Source organism: Etheostoma cragini, chromosome 4 (assembly GCF_013103735.1).
Source record: "Etheostoma cragini isolate CJK2018 chromosome 4, CSU_Ecrag_1.0, whole genome shotgun sequence".
In the NCBI taxonomy this organism is placed as follows: Eukaryota; Metazoa; Chordata; class Actinopteri; order Perciformes; family Percidae; genus Etheostoma; species Etheostoma cragini.
This window is the reverse complement of record NC_048410.1, coordinates 5,898,839-5,921,800: the sequence shown is the minus strand read 5'-3', so window position 1 is coordinate 5,921,800 and position 22,962 is coordinate 5,898,839. Positions and strand designations below refer to the sequence as shown.

Here is a 22,962-nt window from a genome sequence, read left to right as displayed (position 1 = left end):
AATACATAATCTATTCAGGAAAGTAATGAAAGATAAGTCTAAATTTCACTTTTAGCTGGAGAACGTTACAGGGTGCAGTGTTGAGGAAATTATGCCGAACGTTTTAAAAAAAACTTGCTTTTGTAAAAGTGTGCTTAAAGCTTTCTTTACAAAAGTAAAAACACTGCAAACTTAACATTTGCTAACTTGATTAAAATATCTCATCTTTTTTTTGTCACATCATTAAGATGCCATACTTTTTAGTATAAAATGGAACGATGCAAGCCTATCTGAAGTCTGTTCAGCTCGATTTGTGGATGTGCAATTTACCAAGAACAAACGTACATTCCCTTCCAATGATTTTGCTTTAATTTCACGGGCCCCTTAATTTCCTGTCGGTCCCTGAAGTTGATTGGTACAGCTGGAGGAGGAGGCGGGACTTCTGGCTGGTACAGTAGCAGAATTGGCCAACCGCCAGCGTGCATCACAGTCCAGGCCACAGAGTCTGCAACTGCAAAAATGTCCATATTGTTTCTGCATTTACAACTACAGCTTTTAGTAACTCTTTAGCTGCACTCTTTAAGGGAAAACAACCTTTTAGCAGTCAAGTAAGTATAACTGTCAATGACAATTACCTCATATCCGTCCTATGGATGTAGTTTGTCACGTAAGTCTGTTTTGATGCGTTTCCTATGGACTATTTATAAAAGCTAGTTAGCAAATGAAGCTAAAACTGGTAGTTTACGTGAATTGTAGCCAGCTGTCAAAGGTGGCAGGTTGCCATCTAGACGCACGTATCTGGCTTCATATACATCGTAACGATTTAATGTCACTGGAGTTTTGTAATGCTAAAACCTGTTATTTAGCTAATATTTGTTGTTAGCTCGCGCTTATTTTCAAATGGTTGCTACAGTATTACATCTCTGGATGAATTTTTCTTAGCATTCCGGTTATTCATTAGTTTGCATTAATATGGTACAATAGTCAAATCTACCAGTAGATTGCTGAAACGTGCAGTAAACATTTACAAATATTTTGTGTGCTAATGGAGTGCAGCAATTTCAAATCTGAAACGTAACTGTATTAACTAGCAATGTTAACGTGACTGCCAGACTTGAAGTTCTTTGTGATGGATTACACAACATAAGCAATTTTCATGAGTCTCCTGATAGATTTTCATCTCGTACTAAAATTAAAGAAAACCAATTGATGCCAAAACACAGGAAAATGTTTGCTTCGAGGAATTAATGTAACTTTTTCTCATCCTTGTATGCTTCCAGGCTGCTATTGCTTGCTGCAACATAAGAATAAGGAGATCTAATGTGAGAGCTGACAGACTGAAAAGGAATGGCAGGAGAAACCATGGGGTCTGAGTAGACTGGCTGTGTGTTGGGGCTTCACATTGTGGAAATAATGTCGTACAGTAATCGAGAGCTGGTGGAGTTCTTTCTAAGCTACAAGCTGTCTCAGAAAAACTATTCAACCTCTCTGTTGAGGCCAGAGGATGCTGGCGAAAGGACTGAAGGAGACAAGGCCAACTCACCTGCCAGTAAAGGCCTGCTAGTCAACAGCAGAAATGGGGGTGGCCAGCCAGGGACGTCGTTGCCCCAACGTGGTGACATAGAGGCTGTGAAAGCAGCTCTTCGGGACTCAGCAAATGAGTTTGAACTGCTCTTCACACAAGCGTTTAGTGACCTTTCCTCGCAGCTAGACATCACTCCAGACACAGCCTACCACAGCTTTAAGAGCGTGATGGACGAGGTGTTCAAGGATGGAATCAACTGGGGTCGTGTTGTGGGTCTGTTTGCATTTGGTGGCGTTCTGTGTGTGGAATGTGTAGAGAAGGATATGACCGAGCTGGTTTCCCGAATCGCAGACTGGATGACCATGTACCTGGATGAGCACATCAGTCCATGGATCCAGAGCCAAGGAGGATGGGTGAGTCAGCATGGGAAGATCTCAACATGCAGCTTTGTTCATTCCACTGTGACCGTGTTATGGGATGTTTTGATCCCTATGAGTTCTACACAGTGAGGTAAACTGATAGTAAAGTTGCAATAGTACTTGAGATGGGCAGATATCCCGAGTTGAGGTATTTGAATTATCTGGAGCTGTGTCAACAAGAAGTTGTATCAACTATGTCACACAATTTAAACACTGAGCAAAATGAAAATCTTCCTTTTTAAGTATCAGATACTCACTGCCTGTAGCTTGATTTTATATACATTCTTTCATATTTAAAGTATTGAAGAAATATTTAAAGGTTAGTACAATTGCCTTATGTACTAGATGCTCTGACGACAAACATGCACCCATGCAACATGATTATCTGATATTAGAGCTGGTTTAAAAAGCACTTGTTCAATTAAAATCAATCTTTGCTTGAGGGATCTGATATTGATTGATATAATTCCTAAATCAGTCTTTTAATGCCTTTTCATCATAGTTGTATAAGAGCATCACATGATGGGCCGGGAGTTGAAATTCCACTGTTTAGCCACTATGTTCCATTTGCTTCAAATTTGAGGGTTGCTTCTTGCTTGTAAGATTTACAGCATAAGTTCTCTAAGAATTGCTTTTATGTAGAAGTATTATTGGAATCGAATCCGGACCTTGTGATTCAGGAAAGATTTGAGATATTATAGGTGATTCCTAGCCCTATCTGCTATTCTAGTATAGTTTTGTAGGTAAACACTTTCATTATTGAAAATAAACAACATATTTTTAAAGAATGTACACATTTGTGCAGAGTTGCAAAAGTGCCAATATTATAGGGCACAGCTGTTGTTTTTTGGTCTAGTATTCCTTTTTAGTGGATGGAAATAAAATTAGACATTGTCCAATAACAACAATTCTCTTTTTTCTGTCTAAATCAATTTGATCTGATTCCAGGACTGCTTTGCTGAGGTTTTCGGGCGAGACGGCGCTGCAGAAGCGAGGAGATCTCAGGAGACTATGAGAAGATGGCTGCTAGTTGGAGTGGCGCTGCTAATGGGAATGCTGGTTGGTGTGGTCATCGCTAAGAAACAGTGAAGGTGGTGCATCTCGTTCACCACGGCACACCCTGTATAATGCTACGCCAACAAAAATAAAACTAAATAGTTAATGTTTACAAAAAGCCCAGTCTGCTTGTGCACTGACAGAATGTGGATTGGCTAAAGCCGTTTGTGGAAGTATCCATAATATGTAGCTTGGTGAGATAGTACACTTCTCACCCCGCTTTGTCCTGTCTTTTTTTTTTTTTTATAAACACAGCAGATTTTGCATTTGTTATAAGGGTGTTGATCTCCAGAATGGAAGTGCTTTAATGAACCTGATAAGCTAACAAACCAATTCAGCTGGTTTGATGAGACTGCTAATATTTAATTTCTTTCCTTTGTGCGTTATCCAAGGACCAATTTTGATTACTTACAAACAGATGGGCAGCATATAAGTTATACTTCTTTTTCACTGTGTAATGCTCTGCTCCTTTTGTTGGATGTACTGGAGTTTTAGGCATGCTTCAAGAAGTAAATATATTTATGTTTTGTGTCTTTATTTTATTTGTTGTATCAAAATTTACACATCTGACCGAACTGAGATCTCAGTCCATTGACTGTAATTGTGCAACAAATCTCCCATAGTACTCCCATAGCACATTTCCTGTATTATTACATAAAGAAAAGGACCATCTGAATCACTTCTCACATCAAATATTTATTTAGTGATTCAAATTAATAGAATGAAGTGACAAAATGGTAATTCAGTTAGATTATCAGGCAAGGAAAGTACAACATTGTAAGCCCAAAGTGTCTCTTCTTCAGGTACAGAGAGAACTGATTTACATGTAATAAATTCAGCATTTGATAGTTAGTGTTGTGAATCCTTTGGGAGATGTGATACATATTTAAGATGGTCTAAAAAAAACTCTTCTTTCTCTTATGGACCAATTTATAAGTAGCTTGCATGAAAAGAGTAATTCCAGCACACAGTTCTGTTCCCAGTCATGACAAAGTGTTAAAAAGTTCCAAGCCCATATACAATATATACTGATACATCGAACATCTGACGCAGAAAATATACAAATAAGTGTAAGTTTTTTGAAAGGACACGTTCAACTATTTTGCATGATGGAATGGATTAAAAATGTCTTTAACCAGATAAACTACACTCATATTCTTTCTATTGACATACATTTGTGTTCTTGTCGAGTAGCAACAAGAAGCTATACCTAAAATAGGTCCAAATTTACAGAAGAAGGATTTATGTCAGATTTTGGATTACGGCTGAAGAATTAATGGGGATTTTACCAAAATCATAATTAATTTAATAAATATTGTGGCCTAAATATTGTACAGACTTGAGAATTATTTTTTGGATTGTTACAGATCCTTGGAAAAATCCCACCATGATCATTTAAATATATTTTCCAATGAAAATGAAAATATTAATACAAAAATGAACATTCCCTCCAACATCATAAAATCAAATGTGATATCAGTCAAATTAATCACAATTAGATATTTTTCCAAATCATTCAGCCTTATTCTTGACCTAACTATCCTTGTGTCGTAGTCTAAAAAAGTGTAAAGCCTTCCTAAATTCATATTCAGCCAAGTTTTATTGTATTATGCATTAGACACACAAACACATATAAATGCGCATCATCTCTAAACTGCAGTGGGTGAAAGACTGGAGATGCAGTGTTGTGTTCTTACCTTTAGGGGGTGCACTTGTACCACATGTTTTAAAAGAAGTAAACTGTACATTAAGCTGAGGTAGTTGCATTTAGGTCTAGTTTGGTCTATTTCTGGCTGCAAACATAACAGTGCAGTGTTGACTGGTGTTCTTTTAGATCTTAGATCTTTTTTAGATCTTTTGCATCTGTTACCTTCTTCAGGAAGGCTGTTGTTTGAAATTACACACAATCAGAACATGAATTGGCCAAAGATGATCAGAATCTAGTGTCAAAGATAACTCATTATCAAATCACTTAAATCCCTGTTCCAAGAGTTTCAACTCTATCGAAAGACTGTGTACAGATCTGCAGGATAAAACAGGCTAAATGAGAAAAGAGGCAAACACTGAAGGCGCCAAAGAGAGAGACCGCCGATGGCCTTGTGAGTGAACATGAGCAGGCCTGTGGTTGCTAATCTATCCCTGTCATTTGTTGCCATTTCCCCAGAGCAGAGCTGGCGGCTGCAGCAGATAAACAGGGAATAGAGACAGTTAATGTTTTACACATTTAATTTCTACTTTTTATTTTCAAATTTAATCATTTGTCTCTTGATTGTTTTACAAATTCTGATCATTCTTACGGAAGGAAACCAATGCTGATTTTGAAGGTTTCTCTGCTTTATTGTGATTTAGGGTAAGTTTGAGCAAATCCAGTAAATGGTTTCAAATAGAAACCCCCTTTTGCTACTTCAGGGAATCAATACATTCAATTCCCATCATCAAAGTCCTGGGGGAATTATGGGAGTTAATAACTTTGGTTGACTGCTAATGAAATTAAGCAGAACTAAGAAGAAAACATCCCCAATTTAATGGTTTTGTTCTACTCAGGTGTTCAAAATGCTCATAATCAATATTTCTGCCTCAGAGTGGGTTTACCATAACAGCCATTGGAGTGACTGTGTGTTTGTGTTGTGTGTCATGAGTGGGTGGTGAGCCCAGATGTTTACAGGGCCGTGCATAAATGAAAGTCTTATTTCTCCTTGATGTCTGCAATGAAGCATGCACAAATCGGCTATGAAAACAAAATCATCGAAGTGTAGGATCATTTATACATTTGTCTCAAGTGACTGGATTAATTAGACCTAAAAGTGGCCCATTGAATTTGAAAACAGTGAGGGAACTTTTTCTTTTAAAACGTGTTTGTCTTGCTTAAAACTGAAACCAATAAAGATGTATTTTTACAGCAGTTCTTTTTTGCCTTCAGATACCAGTTATTTGAACTCTTGTTGGTGTCATGTCCTTATAGGCCTACCTAAAGTATGCATGCTGCCCTTTAATGACTAACTGACAGGGAGTGTGAGAGTGACAGTGTCAGCAGCAGGTGGATGGTTTTGAGGTCTGTGGCCTCAGTGATAACCTATCAGTCATCTCCCAGTCCGCGGGCAACCCCAGCCCTGCTGCTCAACTAAACACACCGCACATACTCTACATACCATACAGCTAAAGTTCTGGCATAGTGTTTACATGATAAAACGTAAGACACACTCTAAAAAAAGTCTAAAAAGGAGTATTGTACTCATTAACAGTGGTGGAATGTAACACATTCAATTTACTGTACTGCAGTTTTCTTTCTTTTTCTGCTACTGGCAACCTCTACTCTGCTACATTTTTACAATATAGATATTATATTTGATGAAATTTGATACATTGTGGTTGCAGATTAAACACTATATCAAGTTACAGCTCCAGTATAAAAATATTTATTGTATGAGTAAACTTTAATGTGATATACAATATAACTCAGACAGGGGCTGTTCTGCTTTGTAATAAATACTTTTACATTTGACACTTCATATTTTGTACATTATATTTTTTAAGGTTATACTTGTAATATTTCCACGAGATTGTGATTTTACAAGTATTTTTACTTGGTTGTAAAAACATGGTGGTGGTAATGCTACTTGTAGTTAAGTACAGGATCTATATATTTAATACTTAATACTTATTTAAGGTCATTCAAGGCATTTAGTCTTCAGCTTTCTATCTTTGGCTTTTATATTCCAAAAGGAACTAATGCACTGCATCTAGGAATATGTGATGTCATGAAACATATCGTAACTGTAGCTTCTGACCTTTCCTTTCAAACATGAGTTAAACATCAAAAATCCCCCCCTTTTATGAACATACAAACAGTGATGAACAATAACAAATACAAACACGACCTTGTGTGTGTGTGTGTGTGTTTGTTCATCTACTGGCAGGGCTGGTCTAAATATAAAACTCAGGCCTAATTGTTGCACTTTAGTTCAATGTTTGTCACTTCTGCAGAGTGGAGAATTTGCATACCCGCTAACCCCTATATTACACTGTCAAAGTGAAGCACTGCCTGTACAAAGAGACTATTATACCTGAGCAGGGGAGTACAATAACCCCACAGAGGAGCCTTTACTGTGGTTAGGTCACAGATGAACTGGGAATTCAAATGACATCAAAAACTATAAAGCCTTCAAGACTCCAACAGAATAAGTCACACATTTTATTATTTTCTTTGTAGAGTTTCAATATAATATACATTTTGCAAATACAAAAGAGACTTGTGTAACAACAAAACCAAAGTAAGATTTCACATTATGAATGATAGACGAAGGATTACGACTTGGGCAGTCAAATCCAATTTGTGTTTGTTTTTACAGCTGAAAAAAATTCCCTAATCAGTGTGTTTACAGGTGCAGCAACCTCAGAAGAGTGATTGTATCTAAATGCAAACATACTTGATTAAGATCATATAAAATACAGTGACACTGAACAGAAAACTCCAGTCATCCAGTGTAGAAACATATATGTATAAATTCACACAAACAACTGGCAAGCAAGCATAGGCCTACTGATTCCTGAATATACCCAGCTTTCAGGTGGCCTTTTATTGTTATATCATGCCATTGTTGAGGTGGTGTGTGTATTGTAAGGAGGCGGAGGGATGCAGGTGTGATGGTGTTGGGATGAGGTGCGGTGTGTTGCTGTAGGTGAGGAGAGTACCCGGGCCGAGGGAAAATGACCCGCAATTGTCGTCCCCAGAGGGATGCTGAGTTACATCCGAGTACGAATCAAACATGGCGGCCTTCTTGCTCTTCTTGTTTTTGTTGGATACTTTTCTGTTGCGCGTTTGAATGCCTTCTTTCTTCATGGCGAGGGGCCGGTTGACCTGGGAATAGAGCAAAATCAGAGTTTTTATTTACAAGCAGATTTGGGGTAAAATGCTGTAGCCTACAGTAGTTTAGGGATCCAAAACGAGAATAGGGCCTACAGCTATGAGTTGTATCCAGATCACTCTGACTCACATTGTGCAGTTTAAAGTAGAGTCCACACGCATTGCACACAGGCTCGCCATTGGCGTTGCGTCTCCACAGTGTTGTTGTGCTTGTGTGACAGTTGGCACACAGTGTACCTGCCCGCTTGCTGACAATCTGAAACACAGAAAATAAAAGATTTTGAAACTGCTTTGGCAATTTCTTTGCATTTTGTTGAATATTTTTCAAATCTATTGTATCCGTGTAGTTAGCCACCCAAAAAGGTGTTTAAGTGTGTAGGCCTATTTCAGTGGCTTTTTACCAGTCTCTTCTTGGGTCTGATTAGTGGTCTGTTTTGACCGTTCATCTTGTGGTACAGTCCACAGGCGTTACACAGGTAGTGGCCAGTACCATCCCGACGCCACAGAGGGGTAGCTGTCGCTCCACAGTTAACACACTCTCTGGCCTCTGTTCAAAAGTAAACCATTATTATTGCATTCTATAGGTTAGAATAGGCATTTAAGAGACAAATACTCTATCTCTTTATCTGCCAATATTATATACAGATTCTGTCTTCAAAAAGTCATGTGCAAATGTCTTCCAATGACTCCTAACACAGTTAATATGGGAATAGTTAATATCTCATCTTTGAACAAAATTAACTAATCCTGTTTTTGACAAAACCATGTCACCACATTAATTTGGTTTATTTGCTCTTCTGGAGCTTTCAATCAACTTCCTCAGCAGATGGATTTGTCCAGTTGTCATGGCATCAAAGATGCATCTATGCACATCTTTTCCATGTATGCTTAAAAATTGAAAAGGAAAGTTCATTCTTTGAACATGACAACTGGATGACTCATCTAAATGAACTGTGAAACTGCTGTTTCCAATGTTGTAAATGAAATTTCAAACTCAAACTTCTGTTCTTAGATTATTGACTCATCTGAAATCAGAGAAAATGACAAATCTTAGTGTATTTTCACCTGGAGTGGATATTCTCATCTTATTGCGAAGTTTAGGGGAGTATGAAGGGTTGATCCATGCTCCGGGGCTGGAGTACAGGCCGGCAGAGTTGTACTCTTGTGGACCTGTCATGTACGTGCTGTAGGGGCTCAGCATGTGTGGGTGGGAGTGGGACGATGGAGTGTACACACTCCCAGCAGCAGGTGTCAGATTCAGAAAACTGCTGCTGGCCCCCGTCCCCCCCAACGGGCTCAGGCGCTCGGCCTTCAGGGCCTCCTGAAGCCTGGGGCTCTCCCTGCCCTCTCTGCTTGGAGAAAAGTATCCGTCTCTGGAGGTGGTGAATGAGGAAGTGATGCCGGGGGTGTAGAGGGAGGTCGGGGTGTGTGAGTGCAGCGGGGTCTTGTTGAGAGGGCTGCTGCTCCAGGTGGAGGTTGGGGGGTTGTAGGGTGAGCTCAGGGAGTGGCCGCCCGGCCCGTCCAGCAGCTGGAGGTTGCTGAGGAGGCTCGGTGAGGTGAACACCTGTCGAACTTTGGAAAGTGGGACAGAATAGATTAAGTCAGATCATGATTTGGAAGGTGGATGAGAAGATGGATTTGATGGGTTTCGGGGAATGGCAGCACTGACCCGAGCTGTGTCTGTAGGTGGGTGGCGCTCGGCTGTAGCCCGGGTTGGAGAAGAAGGAGGGCAGGCTGGCGTAGTCTGTGTCCTGGCTTGAGAAAAAGGCCTCTCCTTCTTCTCCTGGAGGAAGAAGGCCTGGCTCAGTGGAGAAACCAGCCAGAGGATCTGAGCTGAGCAGAGCTGGAGACACCCAGTGGGACTGCTCTGACGAATCCTCCATTCTGACAGATGAAACCTCAACCTGGAGCACTAGAGGTGTGAAAAGATTTCTGTCGAGATTTCTTCCAAATGCATCCTGTCAGCATTATTCTAAAAAGCTCAAATCAGATTTTGTATTGTCAATTGAAATGTATGCCACAATTAACTGTCGGATTTACTGTCCCTTTGATTGAAGCAGATACATTATCATCACCACACGTCACTTTATAACAACCAATGTAACTTGAAGTTATCAGGGACACGATCTCTCGACAGCAGGCTTCTTCAAACTTCCTTTTCTAGGATCCTCATTTGACTGTGGCTGAAAGTAAACACTAAAAATAACTGAGTCTATTAATGTAGTGATGCAGCCAGTGACCAAACGGTTTCTCAGTGGCCTTTCTACAATAGGTGTGCCCGTTAGAAGAATGCAAAAGATATGCCCTCAGGGACGCCCTATACAGGGTGGACAAATAGCACAACACTCCAAACAAAGAAAAAAAGGAGTTGTTTTCTAAGTGAAAGTATTAGCAGCAACCTCTAACACACTGCTTTGAAGATTATGTGACATTTTCACACCAGCAGTGTGTTAGTCCTTGAGATGAAAAGTCCATTTGCCCTTTGAAAATATTAAAAAATGACTGATTTAAAAAACTGACGAGACTGAAATAAATAACGAAAGTGCAGAATGTCAACAGCAATATTTTGGGAGTTACAAAAGCAGACAAGGCCACTCTTGCTTCATAACTTTGGAGGAAAGAGGAGAGGAAAGAGAAGAGGCTGATATTGTCTGATAAAGTCTGCGAAAATCTGATAGACAGCATTATTATAATGCTAAATATATATAGCTCTGTTGAAACAACATGACCATAATCTCATCTGATTATTAGAAATCTGTTAGACTAGAAATGTGATAAATATAGAATCAGCGGATTCACAGAGGCAGCATGTTATGGAGAGCCGATCAAATAAGATTGCACTGAAATCCAAATAGTCATCTATAATCACAATAAGATTATCACAATATATCTTATCATCTCAAAGTAAACAGCTTTTCAGAAATAAGCTTCACATTGTAAATTAACTTGAGGTTTAGAGTGTATTCATCTTAATTGAAAAATGAATGGGTCAGCATTTAGTACAATTATCTGTATTAATACATTAAACATAAACAGAATGCAATTTCGTTTAAATTAATTTAACCCAGAGCTACCTGAGAGGATGAAAATTGATCCAAATGAAGTGTTTCACTTGTGATAACATATTGGAGGGTGTGAAGGGGAGATCTAATTCAAATAAAAACGATTTGAAGAATTGAAACAAATAAAACACTCAAGTTTAAGAAAACCTGCCTATTTCATTGAAAAGGTCAACGTAATCTCTGTCACCCTCCAACCAAGTCCTCACCTCTCATATCTCCACAAGTCACAGTCAGTCAAACAAGAAACGGCCTGAGGTGAAAGCTCATAAGGGCAAATTTCAAATGCATAAACACGTTTTCATAAGACAGATATGGTTTACTAAATCAACTGGATTATATTCTGGTATCCCCTGAAGAATAAGACCAACAGGAGACAAAGAGCCGAGGGGTCACCTACCTGAGTGGATGTCGCAGATACGCGAGGTAGCAGGGGGACTCAGGGGTGTTCAAGTGTTTGCAGCCAGGTGGAAGGTGGCACTGCTCTTCTGTCTGGTTCACTTCAAGCTGATGGCTTCAAGACCAACTTCTCCAACCACCAGCGAAGTTTAGGGCTAAGAAACAGTCCGTGGGAGGGGTTGGGGACGACTTTTTGAAAGACACACCTCTTTGGTCCAGAGAAAAAAAAACTTGTAATTTCTCAATGTAAAAGTATGTCTAACTGTGTAACTAGCCATGAATAATGTTATTTGTCTTATCAAAGGCTTTTGGCATCTGATGCCAGTGCGAATGGTGACTGTATCAGCTTCAAATCGTGGTTCCTTTGCTCTTCCTTAATGGCTGTGTGTGCTGGTAGTGTAGTACTGATAACAATTTTGTCTCTGGTGTCTAGAGAGAAAGCACCACATATAAAAAGCATTTCCGCACCAAACTATGGCCATTATTTACCAATTAGGCGATAGATAAAAATAGCAGACTGGGTTTATTTTATGTACTGTACATCTTTATTTGTAAGACAGAATTCTGGCACACAGTAATTTAAATATATAGAACATCATACACATTTTCCAGGCAGAGCAGTATGCCATGCAGGATGGTGCTTTTTGTCTGTTAATGAAATGTGCATATAGCCCCTGATAAGAGCGAGCCCACATGGAAAAAAGTCCACAGGCATTTGAACAAAGCAAATATAAAATGCAAAGACTCAATTTCTTTGTGGTCCAGCAAAGCTTAGAGGGGAAGACAGTAATGCAAATCGGGAAAAGAACTGCAATCATGGGGGAGAGATATGGCCTGGACACGGCCCGGCTGTGCACAAGCCTGACACTGTCCCGGTCATTTGATAGTCAAAGTAGATTCCCAACTTTCCTCTCTCTTTGTTCATTTACAGTTTTCAGGGAAATCAGGGGAGGAAAACAGTTGAGAAGAATTGAGGCCAATTTTATTTTCAACACTAGGCCTTTTTCTACCATTTAAGAACCTGCAGCAGTTACATTAAAAGGATATCCTCTTAGTGGGAATGTAATGGGCATCTGTTAGGCTGGATGCAAATCCATTCATAGGTCACGGTTACTCCGTGAACATACAACTCACTTAACATGTAGGTTAAGTGCATTGAGCAGTGCGTAGCCTGCCTCCTGCTCAGTGCATGCTGGGTAGGCTCCAGCTGAACAGCAGAAGTGAAAATATCTGGAAAGATGGTTGTTGATGATAATTTACTGTTATCTACTTAAGTTTTTTCCCTTTTGTCACTTGCTTTCATGCATTTATCTCTCTGATGAGTTTCCTTTTCGGGACAATAATATAAAAGCTGAATGGGAATGGGCTAAACTGCTCAGGGAGCACATCAGTCTGTGTGAATGAGAGTGATATTATAAGAGAAAGAGTGAGATGAGGTCTCTGTGGCAGTGTGGACAGCTGGGCAGGGATGTGGCTGCTGCCGCTGGGTGAGCGGGCTGCTCTGCTCTGATAAGAGGTTATCAAGATGAAAGGAGGAGGCCAGGAATTACAGGCCCGCAGCTCACTGTCATACAGCAGCACAGACATACAGACATACACACAGACCTACAGGACATTGCAGCATGTTCGTGGTTGTGCCATATAACTCATAAACTTGCATACACACGCATAGACAGACACACACATACACACACAGATCATGCTGCTCTGTTGACAGTATCTCAACAGAAGCATCTTGAGCTGACACTGGGACGTCTTGTTGGACAGTTGGGAGGTTGGGTGAGCCCGTTGTAGCTGGGTGACGGATGGTGTTGTATGTCACCAGTGGACTTTGGGGACAGCTCTCTAATTCCCAAGAAACAGGCTTCTGTGTAGGCGGTGGTCTTATCTCTGCAATGCAGGGCTGCCGCGACAAACCCAGGAGAACTCTCCCTCACACACACACACACACACACACACACACACACACACACAAACTCAATCTGCCCTCTCCATCGTTCTTTAGTTTTACTCCCCCTTCAGTTACTTACATTTTTAGTCAACAAAGAGTAACTAGTATCCATGTGGTTTTCTTTTATGTAATTTTTTTTTGTATCAGGCAGTGTGATGATGAGTTTTGATGATTATGAGTCTGTGTCTCCTGCAATGACTAATACCGTTCGGTGGTAGAGCTGCCGAAGATTGGCAGTAAGAGTGCCTCTTACTGAGATAGCATAGCATTTTATTTTGCTGATTTTGTGTAATCTCAGTATTTTGCTGCCCCTCTGACAGCCTCCAAAGGACACAGATATGCAAATGTGTGTAAGCATTACCTCGATGTATGTAACTATAATTGCTTTTCTCTCTTTTTCACTTTCATAATTATTTGTTTGAGTTTTACTCAAGTGCAGCTTCCTGTTTTTATTTCTCATTGAACTTAAGTGTTTGGTTTTGAATATTTTCTTTACTTTTCACCCATCTAAAATCATAATTTGTACATGTAACAGTATGTTATATATAATAATAATAATAATAATTATAATACAATTATTTTTTAAAGCGCTTTTCTAAACAATTGAAGACGCTTTACAGTTTCGGTTACGTTTCTTTATGTCCGTCGTTATGATATTTCCATGTCTGAATAATAATCTTATTACACTTCATGGCATCTTCAACCATCTTACCATAAGTTGTCCCCTTTTATCTCCCCTTAATTAGCATTAATATCTAATTCCACTCTTTCTGACAGTTTCATGCTCTGTATTGGCTTGTTTCAGCTCTTTGTTGAAGCTTCGTGATGGTTACACTGAGTGACAGATTCAAACCTAAGACTGCGTGTCTTTTATGTCAGTATCATTACATCAAGACGACGGGGCACCTGTGGCTCACCTGGTGGGGTGTGCACCCATGTGCAGAGGTTTTCTCCTTGATGCAGTGGCTGTGGGTTTGACTCCAGCCTGGGGCCCTTTGTTGCATGTCTCCCCCCCCCTTCACGTCTTCAGCAGTCCTGTAAATGAAGGCCTAAAATGCCCAAAAACTAATCTTACAAAAATTAAAATGTTTGTAGATGACACGTTGGACAGCCAGTTAACTATGTTAGCAATCATGAAGGTGGCAGTTCAGTAGGATTTTTCAAACAGTTTTTCTCCAAAAATCCATCCTGTCATATTTGGCAATTTTGAATTCAACAAATTTAAAATGCAGGTCTGTTTATTTTTACAATATTTGACTGTTGCTATTGTTGTTAAACCTATCGAATTGTCAGAATCAGAATCAGAATCAGCTTTATTTGTCACATATGAGGACACATAAGAGGAATTTTTCTTTGGTGCATCGTTGCTCACACTGTGCTTACACACAAAACACAAAACAACCAAAACAAAAAATATACACACTAATATATACATACAATATATGTGTACTCTAAACAGAACAATATAGATTGATTAAGAAAACCACATGGATATTTAAAAGTTTTGATGTGACGGTCTATAGGAAACTGCATTTTATTCAATGGAGGCAGGTACTTTAAAATGTTTAGGCTTCTTATTACTCAGATTGCGAGGAAAAGGTGACAAATCACAATGTGTGTATATAGTGTTTGAACCAAAACATTCTCCCTGCTTTTCTGTGAATTTACTTCATGTATTGAGCATGTTTGTTAAAAGCAATTGTAAGCACAAACTAATGGTAGAAAGCATTCAACTAAATAATAATAATAATAATAATAATAATGATCAAAAGAAGAAGGAGAAGAAGAAGAAAAAGAAGATTAAGCATTCATAGTATAAGAAATAATTGACATTTATTGCCAAAAAACAGATGATGACTAAATAGACTACCTCCAAGACTTCATAGAAAGGACATTTTAGAAGAAAGGTGAATCACCTGAGGCCTATACAGCCCCCTAGTGGTAAATACAGAAATAATCATATACAGTAGAATTTATGGTAATTGATCTTTTTTTAATTCAAAATGATTGTTTTATAGTGAAGTTAAACAGATAGAACAGGCTTAATGATTCTTCACACTCAAAAAGGCTTTTTTAAATCTCATAAAATAAATGCACACTTATAACCTTTAACATAATTCCCTCTCTAAAAATGTGGAGCAACAGTCTCAGGTTGAAGTAATAAATAAAGCTAATATTTGTGTTTTTATTTCTGCAGAACAATCCCCTACTTCTGTCTGTATTCTGTCGTAACTATCTTTTTGTATTTGCATTATTGGAGTGTTATGTTTTTTGTATGATTGTTTCCAGCCTGTGCTTTTATTCTGAAATCAGCTGTGCCTTGTTGTGGTTGTGAGTCAGACAGGACAGAGGTCAGCTGTATTGTGTCAACCAGACAAGCTGTGTGGTACCTTCAAATGCTGTTTTAAAAACTGTAGTTTCAATTAAAAAGCATGAAAATAAGCACAGTGGCACCTGAAGAGTTCAGGTATCATCGGACAATTTCATTTCTTGAATAAAGCATTATCCACTGAAATTCTACGTTTGCATCATTGAGGAGATTTCTGAAATGTTGGTGGTTTAGAAACATACATTGGTTGAAAATGACATAGGCCATCGTGGACTTTTAATTAAATTCAAAGGCTTTGAAATACCCTTGGAAGTTTAATGTCAATACATTTTACGTAAAATATAATTGAACAGCTAATTGTATTGGATAGCAAATAGTGTGACTCAGTATTTGTAACATTATGGCTACGGCCCAGATTAAAAACACTTTGGCCGAGGCGTACTGCTAGTGGTCTTGTCATAAATTAGAGAAATGCAACATTCCGGAGAGCTCTTGAAGGCAGCATCAGAAGCTGAAGCTCCGGTGGAAACAAATCTCAACAGACATGAACGACAGAAAAAGTCCGGTTACACTGAAAATAATCCTCATAGGAAACTCCGGGTAGGAGTAGCCGCTTGCTCTTTTAAAAAAATCTAATTCCACCTTTTGTAAAATTTTGATCTACTGCTCAACCGACAGTTGTTTCACTTTCATTTATCTTCCAATTTCTTATTTTTACTGTTAAGATTGTTTATTCTTACATTGGATAGTAGCCTATTCAACGGTGTAGTGAGTAAAACGGCGATTTGCTAAATGTCTCTGTAAGGAAAGATCGATTCCAGTGTGTTGTATCTTTACGTGTGTGTTTACGCAGGGTGGGAAAGTCCTCCTTCATGAACAGATATGTAAACCACCGCTTCACCAACATGTACCGGGCCACGATAGGGACTGACTTCCTCTCCAGAACAGTCAACGTAGGGGAAGACACGGTCACCCTGCAGGTAGCTCCTCTGTCCACTTGTCCAGCTAAAGTGAATCACAACAGCCATGCAGGTACACTGATAGCCTACATGCTAATAGTATAGGGGAATATGCATCTCCCCTTAGATCTGGGACACGGCGGGTACAGAGAGGTTCCAGTCCCTGGGTACACCTCTGTACAGAGGAGCTCACTGCTGCATGCTGGTATTTGATGTCACGTGCAGAGCTAGTTTCTCTGCTCTGGAGGAGTGGAGGAAGGAGTTTCTGATCCAGGGCGAGCCTCAGGACCCATCCGACTTCCCTTTCATTGTGCTGGGCAACAAGACTGACCTGAGCAACCGGGAGGTCAGTTAGGGTGTCATCCTGTAATAAAGTAGCAAAGAGATGTGAAGAAGTAACCACTGTAGGATTTAACTGGTGTATTGTAAAAGTTGATAGGAGTAACAGTATTTTTACACTACATTTTACACACATTTACACATCTAGATGTTCAATCAAACAGGCATTTGTCTGACGGATTCATTGAGAACATAGTTTGCAGCTTAATTAATAATGAAAATAATTTTTGCAACTCAAGTCACAGCTGGTATGGTATCCATTTTTAGATAAATACACATTTAACAGATCCTGCTACACTCTAGGATTTCATTTAGAACGACAGTGTAATTTGCTTTGTGCTTAATTTGTAATACAACTAACTGTGAGCTGTTGTGTAACACCGCACTATTTGGCTTTTAGAATATATTTTAAAAGTACATGGTGGAAGTACTAACTTCCCAGTGCTTTTTTGTACAGGATACATATTGTTTACATCATTAGAGAACCATATTTGTGACTTTTTATGTGCCCTGTGCTGTCATGTCAGCAGTTTAATGGTTGTACTATACATTGAATGTCATTCCTTTCAGGTGTCTGGCAGGAAGGCCTTACAGTGGTGTGAGGAAATAGGAGCAGAATACTTTGAAGGAAGCGCAAAAGATGATCTACATGTGGAAAAGCCATTCTCGAGAGCGGCTCAGAGCGGCTTGCAACAGGTGATTCACTTTTTGTTGTTGCTTTAAATCTTTGTAGTATAAAGACAGAAGCAGATTTTCTTTATGTTTAACATGTTTATTCTTTGATGATAAAAGATACATTACTCCCTACAGTACAAAAAACACACATTGGAAAATACAGGACATTTCCAGATAACCTGCAAACAGCCGAGAGAAACTCGCAACACTTGTGAGTGCTGAGAGCAGCACTTGTCCCAGTGTGGGAGGAAAAGTTCAGAGAGACCTCGGCACTGCTGATGATGACCTATCTAACGAGGGTGCAAAATAGTGACCCAGCAAAGGTACTGTGGAAGGAAAGGACACAATTGTATACCACATGGAGAGAGAGGAACAAACTCATTAAATGTTTTTTTTTCGTTTTTTTGAGAACCTTCAGCTTATGGTCTAACTTAAGGCATCACTACTAAAATACACTGCTTTTGCATGCATGTCTAGTTTTGTTCAACAGACACACTGACACACACAAATTATGAATCCATATGAAGAGAAACTTCATTTCTAGAAAGAAATTGGGAGAAACCACAAACAGAACAGAAACCAAGGTGCTAGCTGGAAAAAAGGCAGCAAGCGAAAACCTTGGCTCTGATCTTCCTGGCCGTTAACATCACAACTGAATCCGCCCTTACAAAGTAGATATACACTCATGTCCGGTCAGAAACCTCCTCCCTGTACAAAATCTTGTATTGTAATAAACCTAGCAGGGACTCAGACTCCTACGGTGAATCAGCTTGACAGAAGCAAATTAGAACCATAAGGGATATATTTGTTTCTTTTAAGTAAAGACACAGAAGGCAATCAAGAGATGACCGACATGTAAAAACAGTTTGTTACAGGTAATTATATAAAAGGCCAAGATGTTATTTGTTTGATTTATTCTTACTCTATGAATGAACTAATTTACAGGTGAGTTCACTGTGGCTATGTAAGCTTTTGTCCCAAGGCATCCCCATTCGAAAGACATATGGGTTTACACATCACAGTTAGCTTGCACACCATCTGTAGTCTGAAATACAGAGCCGTGGAAGGAAAAAATTAAAATTTATTAAATGGATTTACATACATCAATAGGATACGGAAAATTTGTCTACTTATATAATTTGCCATTCTAAAAATTAAAGAAGAAGTGAGACAGAACATTCATGAGCATAAAAAGCGCAGGACATCTGATCGGGATATTAGGGGAAACGTATGAAAAGATCTGATGTTATATTCCTCATAGCCCATGAAATTCATGTTTGGCAAGCAAAGCAACACAAGCATAGGGTAGTAAACAAAGTAAAACTCCTCTCTCTGGGTCCACTTAAAAGTTCCCTTCAGTCTCAATAACCTGTGGGGTCTACTTGGAACAAATACAAGTCTTTCTCTCATTACCATCTGTTAACAAGAACATACAACCAACTAAATGATTTTTAAAAATATAGTGGCAACTTCAACATAGCCACCAATCTTCCCACAAACACAAACTATGGGGATGAACAACGGTTAAAAAAAGTAGTTTTTAAAAATGCACACAACATACACATACACACAGGAGAAAAAAAGCTTAAAAAATACAAAAATAAACTACACAAAAGATCTTCTGCATCATTGCTTGCTAATTTTTTGGGAAGATTTTGCAAGATTTTTTTTCGTGTGTGCTGCAAGTCTCAGTCCTAGCAAAGTCTGTCATTCATTCTCTACAAGTCTCTTTGTCATTCTTTTTGTCCACTTTGAAGTGTCGGCCACCAGTCCTCATCTTGGGGTAAAAAGCGCACAGTAATGACATTACCAAGAGACTTGAGTCCTGTATGATAAATACAGACTCAGTTCTCGATGAAGCAAATTTGTTTTTGAGCAAAAAAACAAAAAAAAGGGACAAAATTCTGTCCTCGTTCGTTGAGGACAAGTGCTTTATTTGTATCCATACCGATTTTTCCTCTCATCTAAACTAATGCCTCTCCAGCCTTTTTCAACACTGTACATCATTGTGTGTAGTCTCTCTCTACATCCCCCCCCCAGGATTCACAAAACAAAGGAAAAAAAAAGGTAACATTGCGCTCAGGCTCCCAGTTTGTGAAAGATGTAAATACTTCTCTATACTGCTCAACTACTGAAACAAGCGAAAAATAGATGTTAAACGATGGAAAGGGATGTGACTGATAAAGATAATGTGCTTCTAAGTTTGTGTTGCTCTAAAAATAGTACAACCAACAGAACGAGGAGGAAGGAGGGTTTTTATCTACAGAAAAATCTCTCAGATTGACTTTCATCTCGGCTTCATACGGTTCCATTGCTGTCTTGCTCTGAGACTTGAGGGTCGAGGATGAGATTAGGATGAGGAGGGATGACAGTCAGTCTTCCTGATAAAAGGACAGCGAGTGGAAAAAGGACAAAAGACTGGGAGGGGTCTCTGGGCAACCTCACTGGTCCGTCCTTGCTTTCTTTGGACCAGTAGCCTTACTGCAAGAGCACACATAAAACAGGAATAAGTATTGCATGTTTTGTCCATCAGTGCCATGTTAATGTCCAGCCTGTTTTCACAGTATAAAACATGAATACTGTACTTACGTATCAGGAGAGGTGCCTGGTCTTTTGGGGGCTGGTTTTGCAGAGGCGGCATCTTTGCCAGATTCTACAAAGCAGATAAATGGTTAAATTATATCAATTTATCCAGTTATGAATTGCACACAAATATTGGAGTTTTAGTTTGTGAATCTATGTGCTCACCTTGCAGCCATCGAACTTGGGTGGCGGGACCATAGCCCTTCTCATTGCGGGCGGCGATGCGGAAGATGATGGCTGGCTTGGTGGTGTAGTCAATGTGAGCGTTAGAGAGGCTGGACGACTGCACCAAGCAAGAGGGGTTGGGTCCACAGTACACCCGCATGAAGGCTAGCTGTGCTGGGGTGGAGGCCTTGGCTTCAGCTGTCTGGTTGCTCTGGATGGCCAAGTACACAGAGTACTCAATGATCTTCCCGGACGTCACTGAGGGTGGCTCCCAGGTCAGGTGGGCACCATCTGGGCTCTGCAGAGAGACAACAAACAATTATTACTTACTGGTGTTATTGTCACGTTTAACAAACCTGTATGTCAAATCCAACACAAAATAAGGAAAATGGCTTTACTGGTGTGTTTACCTTGCTGATTTTGATGGCGCAAGGTGCCCCTGGAAAGCCTGGCAGGCAGGTCTTGAAAGCAGATATCTCGGAGAAAGATCCACGACCACAAGCGTTGATTCCAGCAACACGGAACTTGTAAGCTGTTCCAGGCTGCAGCTCCATTTTCTTCATCTGGCTGTAGTCTGGCATGATGCCAGAGTCATCCTACCAAACAGAGACAGATGAGAGATACATTGAGCACACCAACACTAACGTACATTCATCTAAGCGTGAAAGGAGCCTCCTGAGACACTTACATCTCCGTGAGAATCATCTCCTGGCATATAGAAGTGGGTGACAACCATATTTGTCACTTTAACAATTCCAACATCAAACCACTGATTCTCTTTTTTTACAACAGGCTTCACTGGGGTTGGCTGAGGGGCTTGCTTCTGTAAGAAAAACAAAATGCTACATTGTTACATTTCTCCTCTCTTTGACCTAGCTTAACAATCCAGATGTTGTACAGTAACTCACTTCTCCCTCGATCCCATTGGCAACCTCTGCTAGAGCAGTGGCTGCTTGCAGTTTGGCTGGACTTGCCACTGAAACAGAGGGGGCAAATGTGCTTGATGGAGCAAGTGCTGTGGAGTAAAAAAGGAACAATACAAAAAGATCAATCTACTGTACAAAAAGAGATTCAAAGTAACTATAAAAAAAAAAAAGAAGCAAAAAGTCTCACTCTCAGCAGTAGTACGTGGCAGCAGTGATGCCACAGCACTGGTGACAGCGGCAGCCATCTCATTGTGTCCGTTGCTCTCGACAGAGGGGTCGTTGAGGCTGTCAGCAGGGGCGAGGCCTTCAGTAGGCAAGCTTGTGTCCATGGCGGCCTGCTGTGCCGCAGCCTGAGCCTCCTGCAGCTGCTGCTGCTGTTGGACCAATGCTGCAAGTTCCTGCTGGGTCAACATGATAGGGATGTTGGTGGTTTGCGGGCTCTCTCCAGTGGAATTGCCCTCATCTGTAAATGTAGAAAATATTTAAGAATTCATCTAACATGACAGTATCAGGAGAAACATAATTGTTAGGTTTCTTAGAGGTTACAGTAGTTGCAGAGCTCGAGCCAGCTGCTAAAGAGGACCATCCTGTTAATTGTGAGAAATATAAACGTATCTTTCCATGCCTTTTCCCCACTTCCCACTACAGACAGACCTTGAGCTCATTGTTCAAAATAAAAGCTAAATCAAGTGTGCAGAGAAATCTGACTGTACAAGACTATGGTTAAACTCACGCATTACAGCTTGCTGAGCTGCCTGGAGGACAGCCTGGATAGCGAGGGCCTGGGCTTCTTCAGTGGCTGCTGCCTGAGCAGCGGCTTCTGCCGCTGCAGTCACAGCCAGCTCCTCATCCGACAGCCCTGTCACCATGAGTGTGGCGCCCTGACCCTCAGACATCAGCTCTGAGGGAAGATTCAATGCTGTAGCTGTTGCTGCTTCTCCCTGAGAACACATCATAGGTCATATACAGTACATACTTAATACATCCTTGATTAAATGGACTTTGAGCCAACACTGACTTTGTGTGACATTACACTGGATTTACCTCCACTTGTGTCTGCATAGCGGTGGCTCCCTCCACTGCAGGTGCAGCTTCTGCCGATGCAGTCTCATCAGTTTGCATAGGTTCCTCTGTGGAGCTGGGACTCTCACCCTCTGTGATTGATGAGATCGACTAGAGACGGACAAAGACAAAACATTGGTCACAATGGTAAATTATGTTTCTGTTACATAATGCCATCAGACTCAGACATGCAGCCTTAAGACAGTCCTCTGCTGAGACTACCAGGATTTGGCAGTGGTGGTTAGAGCTTTTGATAATTCTGTTGCTAACGTAGTGCATTTCTTACAGGTACAGATGGTCCAGGGGCTGGTGTAGACTGAGTGACAGTAGTGATGGCCCTGCCCTGGGGGGTGGTAACATTGCCCGTTGCTGCAGTAGAGGCCACTTCTGTGCTGCTGGTACCTTCTGCTCCCTCCTCTGTCTGCTGGGCTGCTGATACAAAAGCATACTTTAAGTTTGACTTCACACCAAAAAATTAATTTCCCATTGAATTTAATTACAGTAAATGCAGGTATACCTGTGCCTTCGCCTGTCTCCATGCTGCAGGTGGCAGTGGTGGCTGTGTTGGTGGTCCCAGTTTCGTGTGTTTCACAGGGTGGGTTGGAGCAAGCTGTCTGGACCTGGCCTGTCGCTGTGCTGGTCTGGTCGCTTCCCATGCTGGATGAGGCTGTA

At 40.3% G+C, this 22,962-nt stretch overlaps 4 protein-coding genes across 6 annotated transcripts in view; 2 read left to right on the top strand and 2 right to left on the bottom strand.

Moving 5' to 3' along the window:
- The first annotated feature begins 389 nt into the window (after positions 1-389).
- On the top strand, positions 390-3,507 carry LOC117943312 (bcl-2-like protein 1). Of its 2 annotated transcripts, none has more exons than XM_034869362.1 (3): positions 390-587; positions 1,260-1,917; positions 2,872-3,507. In XM_034869362.1, the coding sequence occupies exons 2-3, from the start codon at positions 1,393-1,395 to the stop codon at positions 3,010-3,012; spliced, it is 666 nt and encodes a 221-aa protein (XP_034725253.1). In that variant the 5' UTR covers positions 390-587; positions 1,260-1,392; the 3' UTR covers positions 3,013-3,507. The 2 variants fall into 2 exon arrangements, with proteins under 2 accessions (XP_034725253.1, XP_034725254.1); XM_034869363.1 differs by having other exon boundaries at positions 425-646.
- Positions 3,508-7,517: 4,010 nt separating this feature from the next.
- Positions 7,518-11,459, bottom strand: gata1a (GATA binding protein 1a). 2 transcript variants are annotated; one of them, XM_034868742.1, is made up of 6 exons: positions 11,303-11,459; positions 9,513-9,755; positions 8,909-9,415; positions 8,245-8,390; positions 7,974-8,099; positions 7,518-7,837 (listed from the first exon to the last, which is right to left on the bottom strand). In XM_034868742.1, the coding sequence occupies exons 2-6, from the start codon at positions 9,724-9,726 to the stop codon at positions 7,562-7,564; spliced, it is 1,269 nt and encodes a 422-aa protein (XP_034724633.1). In that variant the 5' UTR covers positions 9,727-9,755; positions 11,303-11,459; the 3' UTR covers positions 7,518-7,561. The 2 variants fall into 2 exon arrangements, with proteins under 2 accessions (XP_034724633.1, XP_034724632.1); XM_034868741.1 differs by lacking the exon at positions 11,303-11,459 and having other exon boundaries at positions 9,513-10,306.
- A 4,516-nt stretch (positions 11,460-15,975) lies between these two features.
- Positions 15,976-19,438, top strand: si:dkey-13a21.4 (uncharacterized protein LOC494576 homolog). Its single transcript, XM_034868750.1, has 5 exons — positions 15,976-16,181; positions 16,435-16,561; positions 16,668-16,886; positions 17,450-17,575; positions 17,690-19,438. The coding sequence occupies exons 1-5, from the start codon at positions 16,126-16,128 to the stop codon at positions 17,774-17,776; spliced, it is 615 nt and encodes a 204-aa protein (XP_034724641.1). The 5' UTR covers positions 15,976-16,125; the 3' UTR covers positions 17,777-19,438.
- hcfc1a (host cell factor C1a) overlaps positions 18,367-22,962 on the bottom strand; it is a 12,280-nt gene continuing 7,684 nt past the window's right edge. The window contains 11 exon segments of the mRNA XM_034868695.1: positions 18,367-20,035; positions 20,144-20,207; positions 20,303-20,600; positions 20,713-20,898; positions 20,991-21,125; positions 21,211-21,317; positions 21,416-21,691; positions 21,962-22,169; positions 22,273-22,401; positions 22,577-22,722; positions 22,808-22,962. The exon segment at positions 22,808-22,962 is cut by the window's right edge and continues 99 nt beyond it. Of these exon segments, the coding sequence (XP_034724586.1) occupies positions 19,996-20,035; positions 20,144-20,207; positions 20,303-20,600; positions 20,713-20,898; positions 20,991-21,125; positions 21,211-21,317; positions 21,416-21,691; positions 21,962-22,169; positions 22,273-22,401; positions 22,577-22,722; positions 22,808-22,962 (1,744 nt within the window). The 3' untranslated portion in view covers positions 18,367-19,995.